This window comes from Fonsecaea multimorphosa (assembly GCF_000836435.1).
Source record: "Fonsecaea multimorphosa CBS 102226 unplaced genomic scaffold supercont1.7, whole genome shotgun sequence".
NCBI classification, from domain to species: Eukaryota; Fungi; Ascomycota; class Eurotiomycetes; order Chaetothyriales; family Herpotrichiellaceae; genus Fonsecaea; species Fonsecaea multimorphosa.
In genome coordinates, this window is record NW_015971641.1 from 134,720 (window position 1) to 156,101 (window position 21,382).

A 21,382-nucleotide genomic window follows, 5' to 3' on the forward strand; every position below is an offset into this window, starting at 1 on the left:
CTCTGTTTATTGAGTTGTCTGAACCTTTTGCATTTGCGGAGTGGCTCGAGATATTGGATTGTTGGCCGCCGAGCTGGATAGTTGACTCTAGCGTGGTGTTTGGGGAAAGCCATGGGACAAGTAGAAAATATGGGCGGATCAAGTCTGAAGCGATTCAGCAGTAGCTTGGGTATCACACAATATAATTTGGAAACTTGGGAGATGGATGGATTCCTATCTTGAGCGACCAGCGTCTGGACCATCGACTAGGACTGAGCAGAAGACACGTTCAACTCGTTTCCAGGATTGTACGAAGGCCACGCCGTGCTTGTGAAAATTTCATCAATCACGCTTTTCCTGCCATCAGCAAGCCAGCCATACTTGGAAGAAAGAGGAGAACGACTCGCTCCCAGTGCTGTGCTGTGCTAGTGTAGCTGGTCTACCTTGACCTTTGCTCGGACATTCCACCCCTACCACACGCTACCACCTAGTCCACCAGGCACTCTTTATTAGTTGAACCTGTCCGAGGCTGTGCGATCCCGCGACACTACGCGTATGTGGAAGCGTTCGCGGCTTGATCTTCTATACAACATCGCACTTGGGACTAAAATCCGGCCCTAGTCCTGTCCCATTCGTCGCGCTAAACACCACACTGCCCGGTGCAGGGAGCACGCCCGGGTTATCCGTCGTGCAAGCCAGCAAGAGCGGATCATCCGACGGCGGGGCCAAGTTCACCGACTCGAGGTCTGGAAAGTTCGGAATCTGGCTCTCGAGCGCGTCAAAGTCGATCATGTCGTAGAAGTTATTCGCATTGGCGTCGCGACACGACAGCGCCGGCAGGTTGTATTTGTGTTCCAGCAGGGACAGCACCGACGTCTGGTCGTGCACGACGTGGCTTATATAGTCTTTCTTGGCGTAAGGGGATACCATGATCAAGGGGACGCGGAAGCCGGTTTTGCGATACTGGCTGTATTGGTAGTATCCATTGGCGGCGTCGGCGGCGGGGATGACAGGCAGGACGTCGTCGGGCGCGATGGCCGGGACCGGGGGAACGTGGTCGTAATACCCGCCGTGTTCATCAAAGTTGATGATCAAGAGCGTTTGGTTCCATTTGGGACCGCTCATGAGGGACGTGACGACGTCGTACATGAGTTGGTCGCCCAAGACGACGTTCTCCGGGTTCTCCATGGATTGGACGGAACCGTTGTAGTCGAGGAAAGTGAAGGCCGACAGGTTCCCTTGTTGGACGTCCGACAGGAAGGAGTAGGGGAAGTCGCGGAAGTTGGCTGCCGCCAGGCCACTGGTGATGTTCGGGAAGAGCCTGAGAGTTGAGGTGTCGGTCGAGTTGCTGGGAAAATAATTTGCAATCATTAGTATATTCTAGGTGGGGAGAGATGGGAGGAAGAGAAGAGAGAGACTCACTTGTAGTTAGTCCAGGAAATGTTATAGGCGTCGAGGGTGGTGAATATGTTTCCATTCGGCCACGTCGCGGCAGCCACAGCGTCAGTTTGGCCCGTGGCAATCACACCTCTAGAAGATGCACCCAAGGCATACATCCGATTCGGCCAGGTCTGTCCCAGGAGGGAACAAAAGAACCGATCATTCAAAGCAAACACTTCGCCGAGGCTGTGCATGAAGGGCAAATGGCGGGGAGTAAAGTAGCCAAAGGACTGCGGCTTGTCTTGCTCTCCTCCCACCGCAAATCCATCCATGCTTCCATTGTTGTACTGCTGGTGTGACGACTGCCAGTTCTGAGACGGATTGTTTGTCTTGCCACCGCAGGAGTTGGGCATCTCGTAAAGCAGCTGGACGGACCCGTTGTTGTACTTTTGAGGCACCAGCGTAATGGGCTCGCCAGTGGAGCTGTCGAGAGGAAATCCGTCCTGGCCGGTCCGGTTAAGTAGGCCGAAGATGTTATCCCACGAGTGGTTCTCCATCATGAGCCAAACAATGTGCTCGATGCCGGGGATGCTGTCAACCCCTGCGGGTTTGTCTGGGTAGGGGATAGACCCGGGGAACCGTAACTGAGCTGGAGTCTTGCCCAAGGCTCCGAGCGCAGCGAACATGTGGCCGTCCATGGGGCCACACTCGGTCTCGTACTCGTAACCCCAAGCGACGCCGGCGAGGGCGGCGAGAGACACCACCGTATGCTGGAGGACATGCATGGCTAAAACGTGGCGCACTGGGGCGGACACCGAGACGTTGCACCGATACTCTTTGGTCCAGTAGACGATGTTTTCAACTCGTAACTCTGCAACTGAGTCTTGCGTGGTCTCCTGGTCTAACAGCAATCGTCTTTACTGATGAGACTCGGGTCTCATTTTATACCCGGACAAAGCTCCAATACCTACTATGGCTCTTGACAAAACTTCGAGAAGGCTGGCCGGCATTTGGCCTTCCACGCACAGTTCCCGTTCCTGTGCCATGAGCTACCCGCTCGATAGCTATACAGCTACCTAGCATCGTTTGCATCGCTTTTTTCATATTAGCAACCCAATCACGCTCAGTGGCCGAAAAACGTGAAGCTCTCGATCTGCTCAATCCCGGTCAGGGCAGCTCTCCGGAGAGTGACCGTGACCATAAAATAGCCGGTTCCCAGGCCGTTGTAGGAATCTTTCTGGAACTAAATTGTGGATTTGAACGCAAGGCTCACTGCCGATCTCAACATACAACCTCGCGTCGACGGATAGGGCAAGTCAATGTGGAATGAGGTTGCAGCCGCTGCCTCAATTCATTGAACTAGCTCACTAAGAAAGTTTTGAGGACTGGAAAACATCCTGGCAGCTAGATCCCGGCCTTTATACTTGTATGATGAATGTACCTGCATCTTGGCACGTGGATGGCGTTGGATCAAAGTATTGGCTAAGAAAGCCAATTGGCGGAGTGCTCTGTCGGTCGACATGCTGCCGTGCGAGGCTCAATGCGTCTCGGGAGCCGGCTTGTTTATGGCTCGGCGAAGAAGAGATTCAAACAGTCCCCTGCACCTTGTCGTGATCCTGGGTTGAGTTGTGAAAGTACCCTTGTGCAAAGCGAAAACATCGACGTTCACTGGACCATGCCGCTTCTCCGGGAGAGCTGTGGCAGAAGCTCAAGCCAAAGTCGGGAAACAACAATTTCTCTTTGGATCCGGCTCCCTGGCGGCTATGTCCGTGGACGCGAGATATGTGGCCACTCTCATCAGCACCAGCCACGTCGAGTTTCTCCGACGAATTGAGCCGACACGGTCAAGAATATCGCTTTTCGACGCCGAAGGACCTAAAAAACCGAAGAGGCCATACCGAGATACCTCCACCATCAAGCTGGGTTCCAGCAACGTAGGGCTCAGTCGAATTTGGTTCCGAGTTTGAAATCCGGAAAGTGACAGAGTGCGAAGAGAACGAAGGCATCCTCGCCCCAAAGCACAGGATCCCTACCACCAACAGAAAGTCCATCGCCTATGGCTCCCAAACGTGTATGAGAGCTCGCGAGGGTTCGAACTGGGCAACTTTGTCTCTTCGATCTTGTCGGAGATGACGAAAGAACAATTGACCAAATAGACCGCCATCGCTCTTGGCTATATCAGTAATGTCTCGACCGTCGTTCATCGGTTCATCGATCAGCTCCTGGAGGCCATCTGCCCCGACTCCCGAGCAATTGGTCAAGTCGAAACTCTAAACTTTGTCCCACGGCCTCTTCAAACGTTACCTAGGTATTTAAGCTTCAAACGTTATGTAAGGGTCATCCAGCATGTTCGCTTTTTGCTCGACGTGGAGCCGATTGGCGCTCCGATGACCTCGAATCACTACTTGACAGCAATTTTTATAGACGGTAAGGCATACTCACCTTCAGTCAGAAATTCGTAATGTGCTCCTCTTTTATAACCATTAGTTTTAGCACGAGCTCGTAGTTCGTCTATCAGGATATTTTGCCTACCCATATTCGTGGTGGCGTAGAGGGTCTAACGCCCGCCAATCGTGAAGTAATAGTAGCGGAGGCAAGAGAGACGACAGCTAGACGAACGGTTAAAGAAAACGGTAGTCGAGATGGGAGATCGCACCCAGCAGGCCCAGACTTAGAATAGACGCCATTCTGTACTTGAGGCTGTAGAGTCGAAGGAGATCGTGGCGAGCTGGGTGGGTACAGAAGGCGACTGGAGGCGGGGTCGGCCGCGAGGAACTCAAAAATGGAGTCCACTAAGTTTCGCCAATGATATGACCTGTCGTAAGAAGAGATCTGTAAGGTGACTACAGCAGAACTCAGAACGTAACGGCGCAGGTAAGTCAAAGCGTAAGTCGAAGGGTGAGCACTGAAAGGAGCCTACCTAGGTAAGTAGGCGAGAGGAGGGTAAGTCGCAGGTAGGTCGTCTTAAAAGCGGCACGACGGCAAGGTAAGGGCGAGCCACCCATGTGAGCTCCAAGCAGATTTCACTATGCTCGACCTACCAAGATGAGTAAAAAGTGCCCGTGCCTCACCCCAGATCAGAACGAGTGGCGAGCGGGAATCCCCCACGGGGTTGGATCCCAAATCACGCGATGCTCATCGGCAGCAGCAGAGCGGCCTACGAGCGTCGTAGTTCCCAGAATCATCACACTTTGTCCTCTTGCGGTGTCTTAAAAATCCCTCCCACATTCAATGTTCCCCGTCTGCACCGTCAGAAATGTCGGCCAACGCTATATCAGCCGCTTTTGAGGCGGGAATATTTGAAGAGAATGCCTCACAGAATCGTGGCTGGACAAATCTGCGCCCCAGGATTGAGAGTATGTTGGAAAAGGCTGACAACAGGACGACTCTCTTTGTAGGTGCGGCAGCCTCCTCCTTCAAGCCGACTGCCTATCCGACCTGGGGTAAATTCATCGAGCTCTTGTATAGCTCCCTGATTGATGTTGCGTCTGCGGAGCTTGAAAACGACCGCACTGGTTTGTCTTCCTAACAACTGAGTGGCACCGCGATGAGAGCTTACAGGGTTGCTTCAGAGGTCAGGAACGAACTCAAGCAATGCATCGCCGGAGCGCTCCAGTGGGGCAGACCCGACCGAGTACCCAACTACAAGGTCACCGAAGTCATTGCACGTCGCCTGGGAAAGGACTACCTTCGCCTCTTGAGCGCGTTTAGGACACAACAGAGTGATGATGGCTGGCTAGTCAACGACGCACATAGGTGGGTAGCAAAATGTCTCATGGATGGGAGCACTGCCGCAGCCGTCACAACAAATTTTGACGATTGTATTGAACGCGCGCTCGAGAATGCTCAGGCAAACATCTATCGGCTCACTGGCAACCGCCACGTCGATGGCCCGGAAATCGTCGAGCGCATGCAAGACACTACCAAAAGGCTAATTCTGGTGGTCAGCGGCCCTCAGTCTTGCCAGTTTGCACAGGCTTTGCTTCCTCAGCTTGGAAAAATGGTGTCATTATTGTTCAAGCTCCATGGATCCTGTTACGAGGAGGAATCCTGCATAGATACCCGGTTGCAGAGACAACAAGGCCTTCCGTCTTACGCAGTCGACATTCTGGATACTCTTATCAAGGAAAGTGTGTTCTTTCTTGTCTGCTACAGCGGTGGTGATTTGAATGACAACACGGACTACCTTCGAATGGTACATAACAAGGAAACAGCACGGCTTGTATGGCTTCAAAAGCGCTTCAACGAAGTCGAGCCCGGCCTCGAAGCACTTTCTCGCGTGCTGCAGACCGCAGATACTGCCGACCATGGTCTCTGCCTTCTGCACGGGTCAATGCGTGGAGAACAGGTGGAATGGGATGCAGAGCCTCCCGAGTTTGTGAACGATGTCTTCAGTTGGAGTGCCCGTCTGGGATCCTCCTGGTGTAAACTTGTTGTCCTTGATCTGATCGAACTCTGCAATGGAGCTTCAACTCAACGCCTTAGCCTCGAGAAACTTGGATTCTCGGGAAGCCAGCGACAGGATTGGAATGACGTTCTTGAAGATGAGTTGGGAGAGTTTCTTGAACAAGATCAGGTAACCAAGCCTTGGCCACTGGCCAAGCGAACCGTCACGCTGAATATTCACAGTTTGTAGCTGCTCGAAAATGCAGCAATGCCGCCGAACTACTCCACAGCATCCTAGCCGATGAACTAGACGAGAATCAACGCGCTTTAGTCTGCCCCCAAGTCAATCAGCAATGTTCAATAATCAAAGTGTTGCACCAGAGTTTCAACAGCAATTTGGACAACCAACAGTCGCACGCCCAATCGTGGGTCATTAGCTCATTGTACGGGCTTCTGTTGTTTTGCGGCAAACAGCAACGCGCCGCCGGTGAAGCGCTAGCTTTTGCTCAGAATTTTGCGTATCTGGTCGGCGATTTGCAGTCGTCTAAGTTGATTGAACAGCTCATTCATGCCCTGAAAATAAAGAGCCGCTCTAAGTCTGGAGAGCAGCCAACAGGGCAGAAGCGCGAGGACTCAGCACTCACCGCCTTTATTCCTTCTTTGGACAATGTCAACGCAAAGGCCAACTTGTACGGAGTTCCGCCGTCGCTGTTCTTTCGTGCTCTTTTGCACCGTGCGATGCTCTTCGCAGACAGAATCGCCATTCCGCCACAATTGCTCACTAACTCGAAAGAGTTTGTGGGTGAAGTCCTCTTCGGCGGCACAGATGAAGCAAAAACCTTCTACCTGAGCTTCCTGTGCCCCATTGTGCCCGAAACCGGGGATCAAGACGAAGCCAGATCGTTGTTATCGGGTTATCGGCGGAACACGGCTGGGGACTTCATCTCTGAAGGGTTCATGGAGAGCTATGTGAAAAAGTTGGAAGAGTACTTTCACTCCACTGACAATGAAAGTCGGTTCATCTTTTACTCGCGTGCCGGGATCGCCGACAGATATAACCAGTAAATTTCCCGCGCAGTCTCAGACCACCAGATGGAATCGACAAAGACTCATCTCATGAATCACTGGAGGCACGTACGTGGTCAGGATTCAGTTCCGGAAGATTTTGAGCAAGCGGACGAGGAGCTCTTGGCTGACGTTGTAGACACCATCATCACGGTCGTCAAACTTTTCATACAGAACAACAAAGGGCCAATAGATCGCTCAAAGCTCTATTACTTGAGCGGTCTCTTCGCCAAGGTCCTTGACGACCAGGAAGCGGTCTTCAAGCATCTGCGAGAAGACGTCGACCCCGAAATTTCTTTCCGCCTTACATCGGGCCGAGCGAAATTGCTAGAGCGGCCGTGGATCGCTGGGCCACTTTGTCACGAACTATTCGACGTACCGTACGAGTGCAACCTGCCAATTCACTTCACCATAAGCTCAACTTCGCCCAACAATGCTATGTTTGTTGAAGAGCGCGAGATGGCTTCCTGGAGATTCATGGCTGAATTGTCAGCCGACAAGTCAGCCTTTCAGATCAATGACGATGCCGTCTCTCTGGAACCACCCGCTACACTATCCGCCCTCCTCCTGGGACAGGCCTCGGAACAAGACCTCATTGAAGCCCGAGACGCGCTTTCGGAGGTCCGTGCAAAGCTGGCCGCTGATGAGCCACTCGATGCGGCAAGTAGAGGCCTGGTCGCACGGGAGCTGGCGACTTTCGGGAAGGCTGCCATCGACGTGGAAAGCGATCCCATCACTGAGCTTGCGGTGATTCCCGAGCAGCTTAGGGCATCACTCCAAAACTTCTTGAGGCATTGCGTCTTCTTGGTTCGGAAAGGTGCTGCGCTGGATAGGATGTACGAGGAGCCGGTGTTTTCATTGCCAGGAGCGCTCAGGCTGGAAAGGGCGTGAGGATAGAGCTCGAACAATAAGCTCAGTGCGCGGCTGCAGCACGGTCGTCACTGCCCGAACTCTCAGTGAGGGCCACTTCTCGAGCCTCTATCCGAGCTTCTGTATCTCCAAAGTCGGGTCCGATATGCCTCCGGAAGTATCCCGCGGACCAAAGACGATCCATAATTTCTTGAAGTCCATCGTGAGTGAAGGCCTGTCTGGCTGCATTTCTGATCCGGCGGCTAGCCCAGAGTACAGTGGCCCGGTTTACCAGAGAGCGGGCCTGCCAAAGGAGCTAGTGTCGAGGAACTCCGCATTTTGAGCAGATTTCCCTGCAGCAGAACTTGAACGAGCACGTGTAGGAGACGTCGATGTTGTCAAATCAGACGGAGGTTGTGACAGCTTACCCAACTCGCCTCGTTTCTGAGGTTCACAAGTGAGGGGATTGTGGCATAAAGGCCTTCCTGATTGGACGCGTGAACACTTCTTGCCATCACATGCCCTCCGAGGATATCATAGGCAAATCAATTGGAGCCAAAAGAAAATTCGACTCCGGAGTTGATTCGTCGATTTCGAGTACGAAGAATGCGAATCAGACTCCTCAAGGTCACCAAGTCAGAGCGCCGTATGGCATATTGACACGAACAGACGATACCTTCACTCGATCTTCTCACACGAAATTGGAGCTCATTCACCGTAACAGTTATTCTCAAGGACGTTACTTCCCCGCGGATTAACAGCACGCTTCGTAGGCGAGCAGCCTGTCACGTCTATTCCTAGATCCATGGGTTTCCGAACACATTCCTTCAAGTCCCAGTGTTACGACCAACGTACAAGCAAGTGAGTATCCAAAAGTCAGCATAGCATCATTCATCCTCATCGTATTCCTCACACTCTTCATCATCCAAGCGACCTTCCCTTGTAAGTCCCTCATACAGAGCCCAAGCTGCTAACGTCTTTGCATCTCTTGCACCTTCCCTCCACAGTTCTTCATACTTTACAAGTTTGACTGTGATCTTCTCCCTGTCAGTCCCTGATAGCTTGTCCCTCAATTCATTGATCTCTATCCGAGGCATGGTCCTCTCCCACAGGAACAGAGCGATATATTCATCGCACCCTCCTGGACTGGGATACATGGCCTTTTGAAGATGATCTTCAGAACCCTTGGCGTCCTTTAAAGCGATCTTGGTCAAGTTTCTGAGCTCGTGCATGGGGACAGTCAAGCCCGTCTCTTCCCACAGCTCATTAGCAGCTGCACCTGCAAATGTTCCAGCGTCGTCTATCATGCCGGCTGGGATCTCAAAGAAAGTCAAGCTTCCTGCTGGTATCCGCGGTTGCTGCGTCATGATCACGTATCTCTCATCGTTGTCATAGTCGTCCCCCTCTGGGCGCAGGATCATGAGGATGGCCACACTACCACCTCGAAGGAAAACAATCCCAGGAAGAGGCTTTCCATCGTTCTTATTTTGAACCACTGTTTCCATCTTGATAAATCCTATGCGGCGTTCGCCAAAAAAGTCCACAGACTGGACATTTATAGACCGTAAGTGATATCGTTCCCGCGGCTCGTGGAAAGCATGGCTTCTATCGGACTGGAGTTGTAGAGATTTTCGTAATGTTTCCAGCCAAACTTTGAACGGCTTGAACCCCAAAAGTTGTTCTTGCGTGAGGTTCCCTGGCAGGGTGACTTTCACAGGCGGTTCTCCCAAAGCTTCAGGAATTGTGAAGGTGGCCATGACAAGTGCAGAAGAACGTGCAAGGTCGTCGGTAGAGAGAGAAAATTGCTCCTCTAGAATACTATCTACAGCCTATTTATAATGATAGAAGCTGCGTCAATACAGCATATAACGATAGGCAGCACGAAGGCAGCACGAAGGCAGCACAAAGGCTGTGCACTGGACACGGCAGACAAGATGCAGGGTGGGGCTGTGGAGTAGGTTAGACCAGCCGCCGGCCCGGGCATAGCCACGTGGGGCTTTTGAACCTATCACATTCTTGTTGAACCCCATCAGTTCCATTGCGGGTTAGGCTATCCGCCTTGGAGGCGGGGTAGAGCTGAGGCTGAACCATTGCCACTTGGTATATAATATTCCAGATGGACTTCGTGTAACGCATGCTGCCCTTTTGTTCGAGTTGCGAAAGTGCAACGGGTCCCACATCCCAAAGTACCTAGGTACCCCAAAAGAGTTTCCGTGCACCTCATATTTATCTTGTCCCGCGAACCGGCAATGCTTTGTCAAGTTTGCCATGACATGCTCCATAGCCACAGAGGCCGTAAAGGGTCTGGAACTCAGCTTCAGCTCACCTTTAAGCACCACACCAAAGCCAGAAATCTTCGCGACTCGTCTCAAAAGACGGGTTGCTACCTATGCCAAGTCATCCAGGAGAGGCTAGTGAGTCTCAAAGTAAACATAAACGATGATGATAACAAGACAAGAGAATTTCTCACAGCCTCACTCAAACCCTCGCGTCGGCAACAGGGGTCTAGGTTGTATCGTCTTGACTTCAGAGTGACAAAACAGAACTTACTGGTCGCTAGCTTCATCTTGAAGCAAAAAGGTAAGGCACTTGTCGTTCGCCGAGACGACCAAAATGTCGCAGTCCTGACAACTTCTAAGATGACAACAACCCGGCCGATATTCCCGCTCTGCCGGTCAGCGACTGGACATCTGATCCGAAAGTGATCCAGATTGCCAAGGACTGGATTACTGAGTGCGCAAACGGTCAGGATCATGGCCACGATAAATGTAAATCACCAGACACACCATGGCATCCTAATCGCCTGCTAGACTTGCAGCCAATGCTCGAGTCCGGGAGAGCAACTGAAAAGGTGCAGTTGGTCTCACAAAAGAGGGGAGAAAGAAGGTCGGGCCAACGACCGGTCAAAGGTCCGTATCTCACGCTAAGCCATCGATGGGGAAAGGCTCCCTTCTTCAAGCTCACTCGAGAGACTCGCAACGAGTTACTCGACGGCATAGATTTGAGTTCCCTTCCACGAACCTTTCAAGATACAGTGAAAGTTGCTTGCGAACTTAAAATAAGTTGGCTTTGGATCGATGCTCTGTGCATCGTGCAGGGCGAGGAAGACCTGAAGGACTGGCTAGAGGAATCGGCGACCATGGAAAAAGTTTACGCGCATTCTTACTGTAATATCTCAGCCACTGCTGCTTGGGACAGCTCATGCGGGCTCTTTGCTAGAAGAGACAAGAGCTGGAAATGGGTCGACAGTGTGACCCTCAACACTAAGGACCTTCGGGATGGTCCGCAGGGGAGGATAGACTGTATAATACTGGACCTGTCCTTCTGGGAAAAGTACGTCGACAACGCCCCTGTCAACAGACGCTCGTGGGTGTACCAAGAACGTCTCCTGGCGCCCCGGGTTCTTCATTGGTGCGAAAATCAAATCGCGTTCGAGTGTCGGGAGGTGAGTCGAGCTGAATGTCGGCCAGAGGGGCTGCCTCATTTCCGAATCAAGTCGGGTGTGCTCATTGACGGGGTCCGCCTCAAGAGCGTCGACTTGGACGCAGGAAAGCGACTGCGAGTCATCCGGGAGGCATCCATCAGCGGCAAATCGACAGATTCAACAAAACTCCTAAACATGGTCAACGAGGCCGACCCGCACCTTCATTTCTACGAACTATGGAAGCACTGGGTAGAGGTGTACACCAAAATGGAGCTCACCAACCCGCGAGACAGACTCATAGCCCTGTCCGGGATTGCCAGAATGATGGCTTCTAAGATGGAAGAGAAAGGCTTTCAGGACATATACATCGCAGGCATGTGGCAGAAGCACCTTGCCAGCCAGCTGCTTTGGTTCGTCAATGAAGGAACTGGCAAGAACAGGCAGCCATATGAGAATACGCGACCAAAGGAATATCGCGCCCCGTCGTTCTCTTGGGCATCGGTGGAAACACCCAGGGGGATTACTTTTCCTGGGACCGAGGATAAAGAGCTTCTGGTGCAGGTTGAAGTTGTGCGCCTCTCTTATCGGAGCGAAGACGACATGTTTGGCCTGCTCACTGATGGCTATTTGGTCTTGAATGGGGTGCTCAGGAAGATCGAATTGACCGATTCCATGTCGCTGCCGAAACGCCCTCCGCCTTCGAAGGTGGAAACCTTCGTAAGTGTGACGGTCCGCTTTGGGATTATCGCAGTATGTGCTTACGGTAAACAGGCGCGTGCAATCAGTTGGGACCGTCTTCTCATCGCATCTCTTGTTGCGTGCTTCATTCCCTTTATTTTTCTGCTTCAGCTCTGTGGACTCCAATGCCTGGCAGAACACAGGACGCTTCTCATCGCCTGGACGGGCTTTTCAGTAAGTCTCAGTATCTTCTGCCTTGCTTTCACGATTTTCTGCCGGCAGCTGGTTGGTGATCCGCAAGAGTTGGCCAGCGAGGACCGGAATCGTTACAGCTGGCGTTTGGTTCAAGACGGGCATCCTGTTGGCAATAACTATCAGATCGTCTACCTGGATAGCCCTGCTAGTGAGCCGTCTATTTTTGGGCCAGATGCCCGGGTGTACTGTTTGCCTGTTTTGAAAGAAGATAGGTATCTGACCTGTCTGCTTGTGCGGGCGACTGATGGAGAATATGGTATGCGATACGAGAGAGTTGGGTTGACCAAGGTATCATCGTTGACACCAGACCTTCTGCACAACCTCACGACTGCTCCAGGACATAACAAATCTACATCAGGGAGATATTACTGGAGCCCGGAAAGTCGCATGAAGGGTGAAAGTACGATTTGCATTGTGTAGCTATCAGCGAGGCTGCGGCGCGAGGGGCGCTGGATCGCTCGTCCCCGAGTGTCGGGCTTTATGATTTCATGAATCTCTCTGGACTGGTGGTTGCGTATAAGACTCATGTTATGGGTGCAGAGAGCCTCTGGCCACCAAGCTCGTAGCAAACGTTAACCCCTTAGGTAAGCGTCTCTGGATCAGTGGCCACATTCTCAAGAGCATCTAAGATATTGCGGGCTCTGGCCGCCTGTTCGTCGTTGAATCTGAAGACTCCTTTAATTCGAACCTCCTGAGGAAACAGTCGGGCTGTTACCTGCGTGGTCGCTAGGGATGCATAGAACGGCGGCCTTAGACGAAGATAGATTGGCCCATGACCGTGTAGCGACGAGGATAACCAACAGCGGCCCCAGCAAGTCGCTGAGTCCCGTCACGCCATTCAATATAGCCTGAGGCAGAACGCCCGTGTTCGGGCATAGGCCTTGTGGAGAATGGAGCGAGTGGGATGAGCACGTCAGGCGGTTGCTTTGCGAGTATAGCATTTGGGCAGGCGAGAAACCTTAGCAAAGCGGCCATGTTGGATTCTCCCCGCAAGCGCCCCGAGGTCAATCTCCAAACAGCGTACCTAATATCTCAGTCATCACGACATTATCACCTCCTTGCCCGCCCAACAGGACAGTCTCACCGAGCAGGACACTGATGGCGCTGCCTCCTTCGCGTATGAGAGAACCAATCATACGACGCTGTTATGGGCGAAAAGAGCTGGAACATGATGGCCCGCAGAATTAAGAGTTGACGACCAATTCCCTAAGAACATCCCGTTTCGCGTGTTGCAAAACAGCGAAATAGAGTGAAGGGAGAGGGCAAAATGTTTTGTGGCGCTGCTTGGACGTCGAATGAAGAGAGAAAAAGGCTGAAGAGAACCGAGAAAGCGTGAAGCGGGAGAAAAAGGGGGCGTCTTGTTCTGGCCTGGCTAGTTAAATTGGCGCCAATCGGTCGCATCTGGGGGAAAGAATGAAAAGCTGAATGAGTGGCAATTGTAGCGCGGGCGCGGTTCGTAGCCGCTGTATGATGCTGTTTGCACTACATCGACATATCGCCCTCCCTGAGCAGTTCTATCAGCTGCCTTGCTCGATGAGCATCCGTAGCATCGTGTCTTGGCCACCATATGATGCTGCCTGCAGTGCATTACGGTATACTCCCCCTTGAGCGTTCACGTTGGCTCCCGCATCCATTAGCCACTTGGCAACTGCTTCGTGCGCCCCTCTCAGCAGGCCATATTTAATGCTGTCCTTTTCGTGCTATCAGACGTCTCTAAATCAAAGCCTTGCGTTTGTATAACTGATCCAGACCGGCTGCGTGGCCATTTAAAGCTACTTCGTGTTGACTGGCGACGTTCGGGACGCCCTGGTAAGGCATTAGTGCCCTCCACCTAACCAGAAACCAATACCGAAACATGTTGCTGCTGTTTGTCGCGATGTCTTGGTCTCGCAAATGCGACGCCCACTGCCCAGCACAGAGTCGCACGTGAGATCCGCGTAGTTTTTACTCGTCTTTTGTTGCCAAGTGACTGCTACCGAGGCACCAAGTCTTGAGGCAGAGAAAACTGTCGAGCTGCAGGAACCAAAATCATGGATATCATCTTCTCATGAACCCGATAAAAGCTGCACATCGCGCCTCCTGGGCCTACGGGCGGATGGTGTCAAGCACAAATTTTCCACCAAGAAGCACGCAGCAAGATTCCCGTCCTCGCAAGCAGCTGCCAATCTAATATGGCCATTTCTCTCGGCGACGACCAAGAAAGAACTCTTCTCCAGGCAAGATCGGCACCCCACCGAGCTGGAAGAGACGGCCAGGCACTGAGATAGCCTAGTGAGGCGCCGTTCGTCTGGCATTGAACAAGTACCTTCCATGCACTGCTCACCGAGCCACCCGAACTCCGACGTGGGATGTTGGCCAGTTACTATTGTGAACCGGTTGAACGGACGGATCCTTCTCACTTGGATCTGGCTAGATGCCGGGTGCGATGGCGACATTTTGCTATACCTATGGCATCATTTTGATATGCAATAACAACCCAATGAGGTGTCTAGAATCAACAGACGACTCCGCATCTAGTCGGAGAAGTCCCTCTTCATTCCAGAGAAATGGTAAGCAATGGGGAAGTGTTCCGATGTTTCCATCGAGTACAAAGAGCATGGCCTGGCCAGGAGGATATCCAGAGGTTTGGGACCAAACCCTGTTCCAGTGTCCAGGTTTCTCCAAGTTTCTCGGCATACAATGGCGGAAAAGCTGTCTGTTTCGAACGACAAGGGTGGCGCAAGCATCCCAGTGGTTTCAGAAACGCAAGGCCACAACACGATCCATGTCGTCCCTCGTGGTGAGGAGCTTGCAGATGACTCTTCTCTCGAGAACGAGATCGTCGGCTACGATGCTGAGCGCATGAAGGCTCGCACTCTCCTGACTGAGGCCGAGGAGAAGAAGCTTATGCGAAGAGTCGATTGGCATCTCATGCCATTGTGCAGTATAATGTTCTTGCTCAAGAATATGGACTATCAGAATGTACCAGCCGACTCCCCCGCGCACTTCTTTGAGCGTCAAGAAGAGACGCTGACCCAAAAGTCATAGGCGGCCAATGCTCGTATCATGAACAAAGGAACTGACCAGAACATCTTAACCCAACTCCATCTGACCTCCAATGATTACAATTTCATCTCCACCATTTACTATGTAGGTGAGCCACTCCCAACAATCTGGCTGAATGCTCACCCAGCATAGATACCTTACATCATCTTTGAGGCCCCTAGCAACTTGTTCATAAAGAAGATGCTTCCTTCTCGATGGCAGTCCCGCATTGTGGTAATTAACGGGCTACTCTCGCAACCTCCCACAGTGTGTTGATTATGCCGCAGGTCTCCTGGGGTATTGCGATCGCCTGCCACGCTGCTGTTACCAGCAAGGCTGGTCTCTATGCAGCTCGCTTCTTCCTGGGAATGTGTGAAGCGGGCATGTTCCCCGGTGTGTTACTGCAAATGGTGTATTGGTACCGTCCCGACGAAATGTCGATCCGTCTCCTTTACTTTTATGCCTTGGGAAACTTCTCCAACGTCATCAGTGGTGTGTTGGCGTACGCTTTCGACACAATATCTGGGAGGGATGGGCTCTCTGGATGGCAATGGTAAGAATCACAGAAGCCCCCTCACCAACGATCACGGGAAGGTCGACTAACGGGTATTTCTGCTAGGTTATTCCTCGTGGAAGGAGTCATCACAATTGCGTTCGGCATTGCGCTTTTCTTCCTCTTGCCAGACTGTGAGAAATGAGAGCCTCCGAGGAAGTCGCCCACTGACTAGTCGTCTAGTTCCGAAGCAAGCCAAATGGCTCAGCGACAAGGAAAAGGCATTCATTCAAGCCCGCTTACCTGCAAACGCCCCTCGCGCAGAAGAAATGAATTTTAGCTTCCGCGAAATCCTCACGGCCTTGAAGGACAAGAGAATGTGGTTGTTCACGCTCGTGTGGGCAACGATGACTGTTGGCACGACGGGTCTGACATTCTACCAGCCAACTGTCATTGCAAATTTGGGATTTACGTGAGTGCTATGCAGCTTGTTGACACGCCAGAGCACATTGACCCCCGGATGCTCATTCACTTTTTTCCCACAGGTCGATTGCGAAAAGCCAACTCCTGAACATACCGACCTCATTTCTCTCCATCATGATAATCGCCATCTCTGGATACTTCGCGGACAGTGCCTGGTTGCCTCGCCCTATAATCCCGATCGGGTTCCTCGTATCCATCTTGGCATGTTACAGCGTGCTGTACACGTTTCCAAGCAACGGTGGTGTCTACGCGGCGACCGTCCTGGCCAACTCCTTTGCGCAGAGCTGGTACCCATTGATGTGGCCGTGGCGAGTCCAAACCACCTCTCGTGCAACGGGGTCTGCCTTTGCTATCGGATTTGTCAACAGCTACGGCCAGATTGGTGGAGCCATCGGACCACAAATCTTCCAGTCGAAATACGCACCCCACTATACCGTGTCCTTTGCCATCGCCATGGCGATCATCGGCGCCTGTATTGTGATCACCTCTATCACGTGGTGGATTACTAGGGAGACCGAACGGCAGACGAGGAGAATAAAGAAGTTGCGTATGACGGCTGCGAAGAGGGGGGAGTCGGTGCTGGATGATGTCGATGCGAATGCCGATGGGAAGAGAAAGGAAGGGGTGGGTGATCCAGCTTAGATTTGCAGTCCATGGAAGATCAGCGTGGGACTGTTAACTAGAGATGTGGCCTAGACGGACACCGAGTACATACCTACCTATAGACATATACATACTCCACGCCATAAAGCAATGGCGACGATAGAGAGGACAAAGGGCGTTGCATCCCTGGCCACGGCCCGTGCCCCATGCCTCAACTAGCTACTAGTAGTCCATTGACACAGCTCATCATAATAGTACTTGGCGAGTTAGGTACGGGGTAATGTTCGTTAGCACTCGAAGTATGTGGTACCGTAGTGGAACCACGTCTTGGTCGTCATGTCAAAAGATATTTCCAAGTTAGGGAAAGCTTCTATACTTTCTGATCCAATGACATTCAAATGACGGTGACAGGCCGGGAAGATCCCATGAAGTCCAGGGTACTACCGATAATTTGCCCTATATGGTATTGTAACACTTCAACTTTTCCCAGCCCCGATTGTGTCGGATTCTGTGACGAGTCGCAATGGCAGGACCTATACTCGATAGGCCTAAAATCCCTTATTCTCGGGCACAAAGTGCACCGAGATGTGGCAACCAATGACTTCCATCTTTAGAGCTTCACCACCTCGAGACAGCACATCAGCTGGCGCCATTAGCTGCCCACAAGTGCTGCTCTAGAAGCAATGCCGTTCCTCGCTCAGCTGCAGCCCATCGTTGCCATCCTCGGAGAAGGCAGCATCCTCAGGAATGCTCAAGCCTCAGCCTTATCATGGCACCACGTCCTTCCGCGCCTGATCCCTGCTCCGCAGGCGCTCCTCAAGCACGAGCAGACTGGAAGGCTTCCGACGCAGACAGGCATCGTAAGCGGAATCTATTCGGGAAACTTCCGTCACGAGCTGAATTTCTTCACTCGCCTACTTCACCCGGGTGAGCTCAAAAAGTTCCAAATCGAGGTGGTTGAGGTTTGCAGAAATGAAGAGTACAACAACAGGAAAGACTTTATCTTCGGCGTCAACGACTATGGCGTGCTTCACGCGCTCTCTTGCCTTGGTTGTCTAATGTCATGTGCGCTCCTCGGATTGATTGTCAATATGGAAAAGAGACGGATTCGCACTCATTACGACCATCCTTCTTTCTCTTACTTCGACGATTGTAGGCTTTGCTTCTCGCTGGAGGCTCAACTTCAAAGAGGAGAACCCCCGGAACCCAGAGGATGTCATACCAGATGGAGATGTCGTCATCTACTACCCTGGTCCAGGAGCCTTTCGAGTGATCCGATGCAATGAAGTCGTATCTCGTCTTTGTTTCCTGGCAGAAGAATGTGAATACCTGCTTAATGACAACTGGTATCGCACGCTCGCCATGGCTGGCTCGGTGACACTCATTTTTGGTCTAATTTGCTTGGGAAACGCGCATATCATTTTGCAGATCAGCTTCGCTACTGCATACATCATCCTGAACGCTCTCTATTGGGCTTCCTCAGCGTATCATGAGAGACACCATTGGTCCCATGCGTACAAGGTCAATCCTATCGAGATGCACCTCCCTACGCGCAAGGGGACTAACCTCCACGATGTCGAGATATCCCAACAAGGCCCAGTCAACAGTCCTGTCTCGCCTTCGCGGAAATCGACGGTGCTGTTGGAGGCCAACGGCCCTCAGCCTCCCAAGCGGAGGCTGAGTCTGGCGAACCTCCGTAAAATCAGCAGTTTGACCATTTCAAGGAGGCAAGCTGAGGCGGTGGACAAGGTGAAGCTGCCCGAGTCCCTGGAGAGTTTCACTGACATTTTGTGGATCGCCATTGCATTGACGCGAAACACTCGGTGGTTGTGATCACCGATTGTGCCAGACACCCAAGTGTGGGAGAAGTGGGTTGCCGAGGCCGGGAGACAGGCAGCGGAGGAACCAACGAAGCTGAATGGTAAACTTCTTCTGCCGATTTGGGACTACAAAGCCAAGCTGAAGGAGTTGTTCACGGAAGAGAAGAAAGAAAAGAAGAAGAGACCGAAATGGCCGACTTTGGAGCAGATCAGCACCCTCGTCCCCAAGACTGTCGACCCTTCGCATTCCGAAAAACCTAGATTTGGGTCTGTTGTCCAAGCCGTGCAGGAGCGCATGCGACAAGAGTCTGAATTGGCGACGAGGACAATTCGTTTCGCCGATGGTGGCGGGCTTACCAACTCCCCTATCGACGAAGCAGACGAGGCGGAGTTGAAATGAACCATGATCTTCTGCTGTCGCGCTGATACTTTGACTTCAGACTTGGCATTGGCAGTTCTTGGGTTATGGACCTGTAAGAGGGAAGAAAATGAGGATGGCAAGAGGAAGATACAATCGAGAGGATTTGCCTACGACAGGAGGATGTATTGTGATGGCTTACGAATTGTACCGTTGCAGACATTGATGACAGTGATGTCTTTCGATTGATCGTAATTTTTGGAACTACCTAGATATAGATAACAAGCATTTGATTGTCTTGGGTTCCAGCGATTACAGTAAACAATGCAAGCTTTGAGATCTTGAACGTGACTGTTTCGGCTCCCCGGTTTGGGTATTTAGCATGTTTGTGTGGTGCATGGGAAGGCGAAGTCATTTCCCCTCCAAAAGCGGCGGTACTGTTGGCGGGAAACCTCGAAAACCACTTATCCGGGTAATAGATACCTAGGTAAATAGCCGAGAGCACCCCGCAATTAGATCTGAGTTTTATAGATATAAGCAGCAGATTTTGTGTCGGAATGAGTGCCGCACGGGGCGCATAGCTCAGGGGTAGAGCGCTCGCTTTGCATCACCAGCAAATAACCTGGAACAGAGCCGAATCGTGTGCGAGAGGTCGTGGGTTCGAATCCCACTGTGTCCAACTGGCCATAACTCGTGAAGAGTTGAGTTGAATTTTTTGCCCGCGAGATTTTCATCTTTTATTGCTTTTTTCACACTTCCGGCTGTTGCTGTTGGCAGGAGCTTAGATTTTGCGACTCAACGGCCATCCTACTTTGGTAAGTTCTTATGAAACCCGCTTCAGGCTACTCGATCATCACGTGTCTATGCCCCCAGTTTGGCAGTGTTCGCTAGTCGAGACCCGAAAAGTTTATTTTTATTTTTGTTTAGGCCTGTGCTAATATTCGTCTCACCGGCTGGCATAGGGCACCACATCATTGACTGCTAGACAGTTCAATTAATTCCCCTTCTTTTCAGTCCTGGCAGTCATGAACGGCACAAAGGCTGGCCCTTCGGTGGCCGATATGGCCAATATGTCCACTGAAGAGAGAATGGCGGGGATGGAACATTCTGAAGTCCGCTACTTTACGAGGTTGGTCCCCGCCAGAAAAATGACAATGGCAACTACTAACCCAAGCACAGCTACGATCATCATGGCATTCACGAAGAGATGCTGGTATGGATCCAAACGGCTCTTGTGTCGAACCTGTAAATTGACCCGATCTTAGAAAGATGAAGTCCGGACCCGGTCCTACCGCGACGCAATCTACCAAAACCAGCACATCTTCAAGGACAAGGTCGTCCTTGACGTCGGCTGTGGCACAGGCATCCTCAGCATGTATGTGCAACCTTTCCCTCGGCGACCCTAGAGACAAGAGTTGACCCCCATCAGGTTCGCAGCAAGGGCGGGTGCAAGACACGTCATTGGCGTCGACATGTCCAGCATCATCAACAAGGCCAAACTCATTGTCGAGGCCAACGGACTCTCGAAGAAGGTTACTTTGCTGCAAGGCAAAATGGAAGAGGTGGAGCTACCTACTCAACATCTGAACAACGGCAAAGTCGACATCATAATATCAGAATGGATGGGCTACTTCCTGCTGTACGAGAGCATGCTTGACACGGTTCTCTACGCCCGCGACAAATATTTGAGGCAGGGTGGCCTGATTTTCCCCGACAAGGCCACGATCTACATGGCGGGCATCGAAGACGGAGAGTACAAGGAGGACAAGATCGGATGTAAGTGTGCAGTAAAAAGGAGAGAGGCGGTCGGGCGGGCAGGCTGACTTCTCTTCCAGTCTGGGATAACGTCTATGGATTTGATTTCTCGCCCATGAAAGAGAGCGCTCTCAGTGAACCTCTGGTTGACACAGTCGAGCTCAAGGCGTTGGTCACGGATCCATGCCCTGTCTTCACCATCGACCTCAACACGGTCAAACCGGCCGAGCTGGCATTCTCCGAGCCGTTCCAACTCCGATGTACAAGAAACGACTTCATCCACGCGCTCATTGCCTGGTTCGATATTGATTTCACGGCCTGTCACAAGCCGATCAGGTTCTCGACGGGGCCTCACACCAAATACACGCACTGGAAACAGACCGTCTTCTATCTGCGAGAGGTTCTGACGGTGGAAGAAGGGGAAACCGTCACGGGTTTCCTCTCCAATAAGCCCAACAGCAAGAATAGACGGGATCTCGATATCAAGATCGACTATGAACTCGACACGTTGGATCGCACTCGGTCCGCACGCGGGACATGCGAATATAGGATGTAAGCCTCCCTTCTTACCGTCCCTGATATTGCAGTGGGTGGGTTACTGATCACCATATGCAGGTGCTGATCCCGGATGATGCCCTGGGGGAACGACGCTCGTCCTCCCGCATGTTGTTCTTCTTGATCATGAGGTCTCCACGTTCTTCCGGCACGGCCTCTAACATTGAACCCTGCGAAGGACGATAATGCACACATGGATGAAACACCTACCTAGTTTACGGTGAAAAAGGGTGGCCGCAATGGCGATGATGGTACTCCGGCACGAAAACCCAAGC

At 51.9% G+C, this 21,382-nt stretch overlaps 8 protein-coding genes and 1 non-coding gene across 9 annotated transcripts; 7 read left to right on the forward strand and 2 right to left on the reverse strand.

Annotated features, from left to right (window-relative positions):
- Positions 1-561: 561 nt before the first annotated feature.
- On the reverse strand, positions 562-2,144 carry Z520_04268 (uncharacterized protein; the record flags this gene model as incomplete). The annotated part of the gene is made up of 2 exons (XM_016774777.1): positions 562-1,327; positions 1,402-2,144. The coding sequence occupies 2 exons, from the start codon at positions 2,142-2,144 to the stop codon at positions 562-564; spliced, it is 1,509 nt and encodes a 502-aa protein (XP_016633757.1).
- Positions 2,145-3,122: 978 nt separating this feature from the next.
- Positions 3,123-3,515, forward strand: Z520_04269 (uncharacterized protein; the record flags this gene model as incomplete). The annotated part of the gene is made up of 2 exons (XM_016774778.1): positions 3,123-3,293; positions 3,384-3,515. The coding sequence occupies 2 exons, from the start codon at positions 3,123-3,125 to the stop codon at positions 3,513-3,515; spliced, it is 303 nt and encodes a 100-aa protein (XP_016633758.1).
- Positions 3,516-4,615: 1,100 nt separating this feature from the next.
- Positions 4,616-7,701, forward strand: Z520_04270 (uncharacterized protein; the record flags this gene model as incomplete). The annotated part of the gene is made up of 4 exons (XM_016774779.1): positions 4,616-4,874; positions 4,932-5,935; positions 5,989-6,806; positions 6,876-7,701. 4 exons carry the CDS (start codon positions 4,616-4,618, stop codon positions 7,699-7,701), a joined length of 2,907 nt encoding a protein of 968 aa, XP_016633759.1.
- An 845-nt stretch (positions 7,702-8,546) lies between these two features.
- Positions 8,547-9,416, reverse strand: Z520_04271 (uncharacterized protein; the record flags this gene model as incomplete). Its single annotated transcript, XM_016774780.1, has 1 exon — positions 8,547-9,416. The coding sequence occupies one exon, from the start codon at positions 9,414-9,416 to the stop codon at positions 8,547-8,549; it is 870 nt and encodes a 289-aa protein (XP_016633760.1).
- Positions 9,417-9,932: 516 nt separating this feature from the next.
- Positions 9,933-12,436, forward strand: Z520_04272 (uncharacterized protein; the record flags this gene model as incomplete). The annotated part of the gene is made up of 3 exons (XM_016774781.1): positions 9,933-10,239; positions 10,299-11,800; positions 11,855-12,436. 3 exons carry the CDS (start codon positions 9,933-9,935, stop codon positions 12,434-12,436), a joined length of 2,391 nt encoding a protein of 796 aa, XP_016633761.1.
- Positions 12,437-14,695: 2,259 nt separating this feature from the next.
- Z520_04273 (uncharacterized protein) lies at positions 14,696-16,658 on the forward strand (the record flags this gene model as incomplete). Its single annotated transcript, XM_016774782.1, has 7 exons — positions 14,696-14,977; positions 15,044-15,145; positions 15,194-15,274; positions 15,328-15,593; positions 15,660-15,727; positions 15,777-16,005; positions 16,079-16,658. 7 exons carry the CDS (start codon positions 14,696-14,698, stop codon positions 16,656-16,658), a joined length of 1,608 nt encoding a protein of 535 aa, XP_016633762.1.
- A 644-nt stretch (positions 16,659-17,302) lies between these two features.
- On the forward strand, positions 17,303-18,452 carry Z520_04274 (uncharacterized protein; the record flags this gene model as incomplete). Its single annotated transcript, XM_016774783.1, has 2 exons — positions 17,303-17,684; positions 17,776-18,452. The coding sequence occupies 2 exons, from the start codon at positions 17,303-17,305 to the stop codon at positions 18,450-18,452; spliced, it is 1,059 nt and encodes a 352-aa protein (XP_016633763.1).
- Positions 18,453-19,368: 916 nt separating this feature from the next.
- On the forward strand, positions 19,369-19,476 carry Z520_04275. The gene has a single exon. It is a non-coding gene; the product is annotated as a tRNA-Ala (tRNA).
- A 346-nt stretch (positions 19,477-19,822) lies between these two features.
- Z520_04276 (uncharacterized protein) lies at positions 19,823-21,108 on the forward strand (the record flags this gene model as incomplete). Its single annotated transcript, XM_016774784.1, has 5 exons — positions 19,823-19,926; positions 19,977-20,010; positions 20,063-20,172; positions 20,227-20,573; positions 20,633-21,108. The coding sequence occupies 5 exons, from the start codon at positions 19,823-19,825 to the stop codon at positions 21,106-21,108; spliced, it is 1,071 nt and encodes a 356-aa protein (XP_016633764.1).
- Positions 21,109-21,382: the final 274 nt, after the last annotated feature.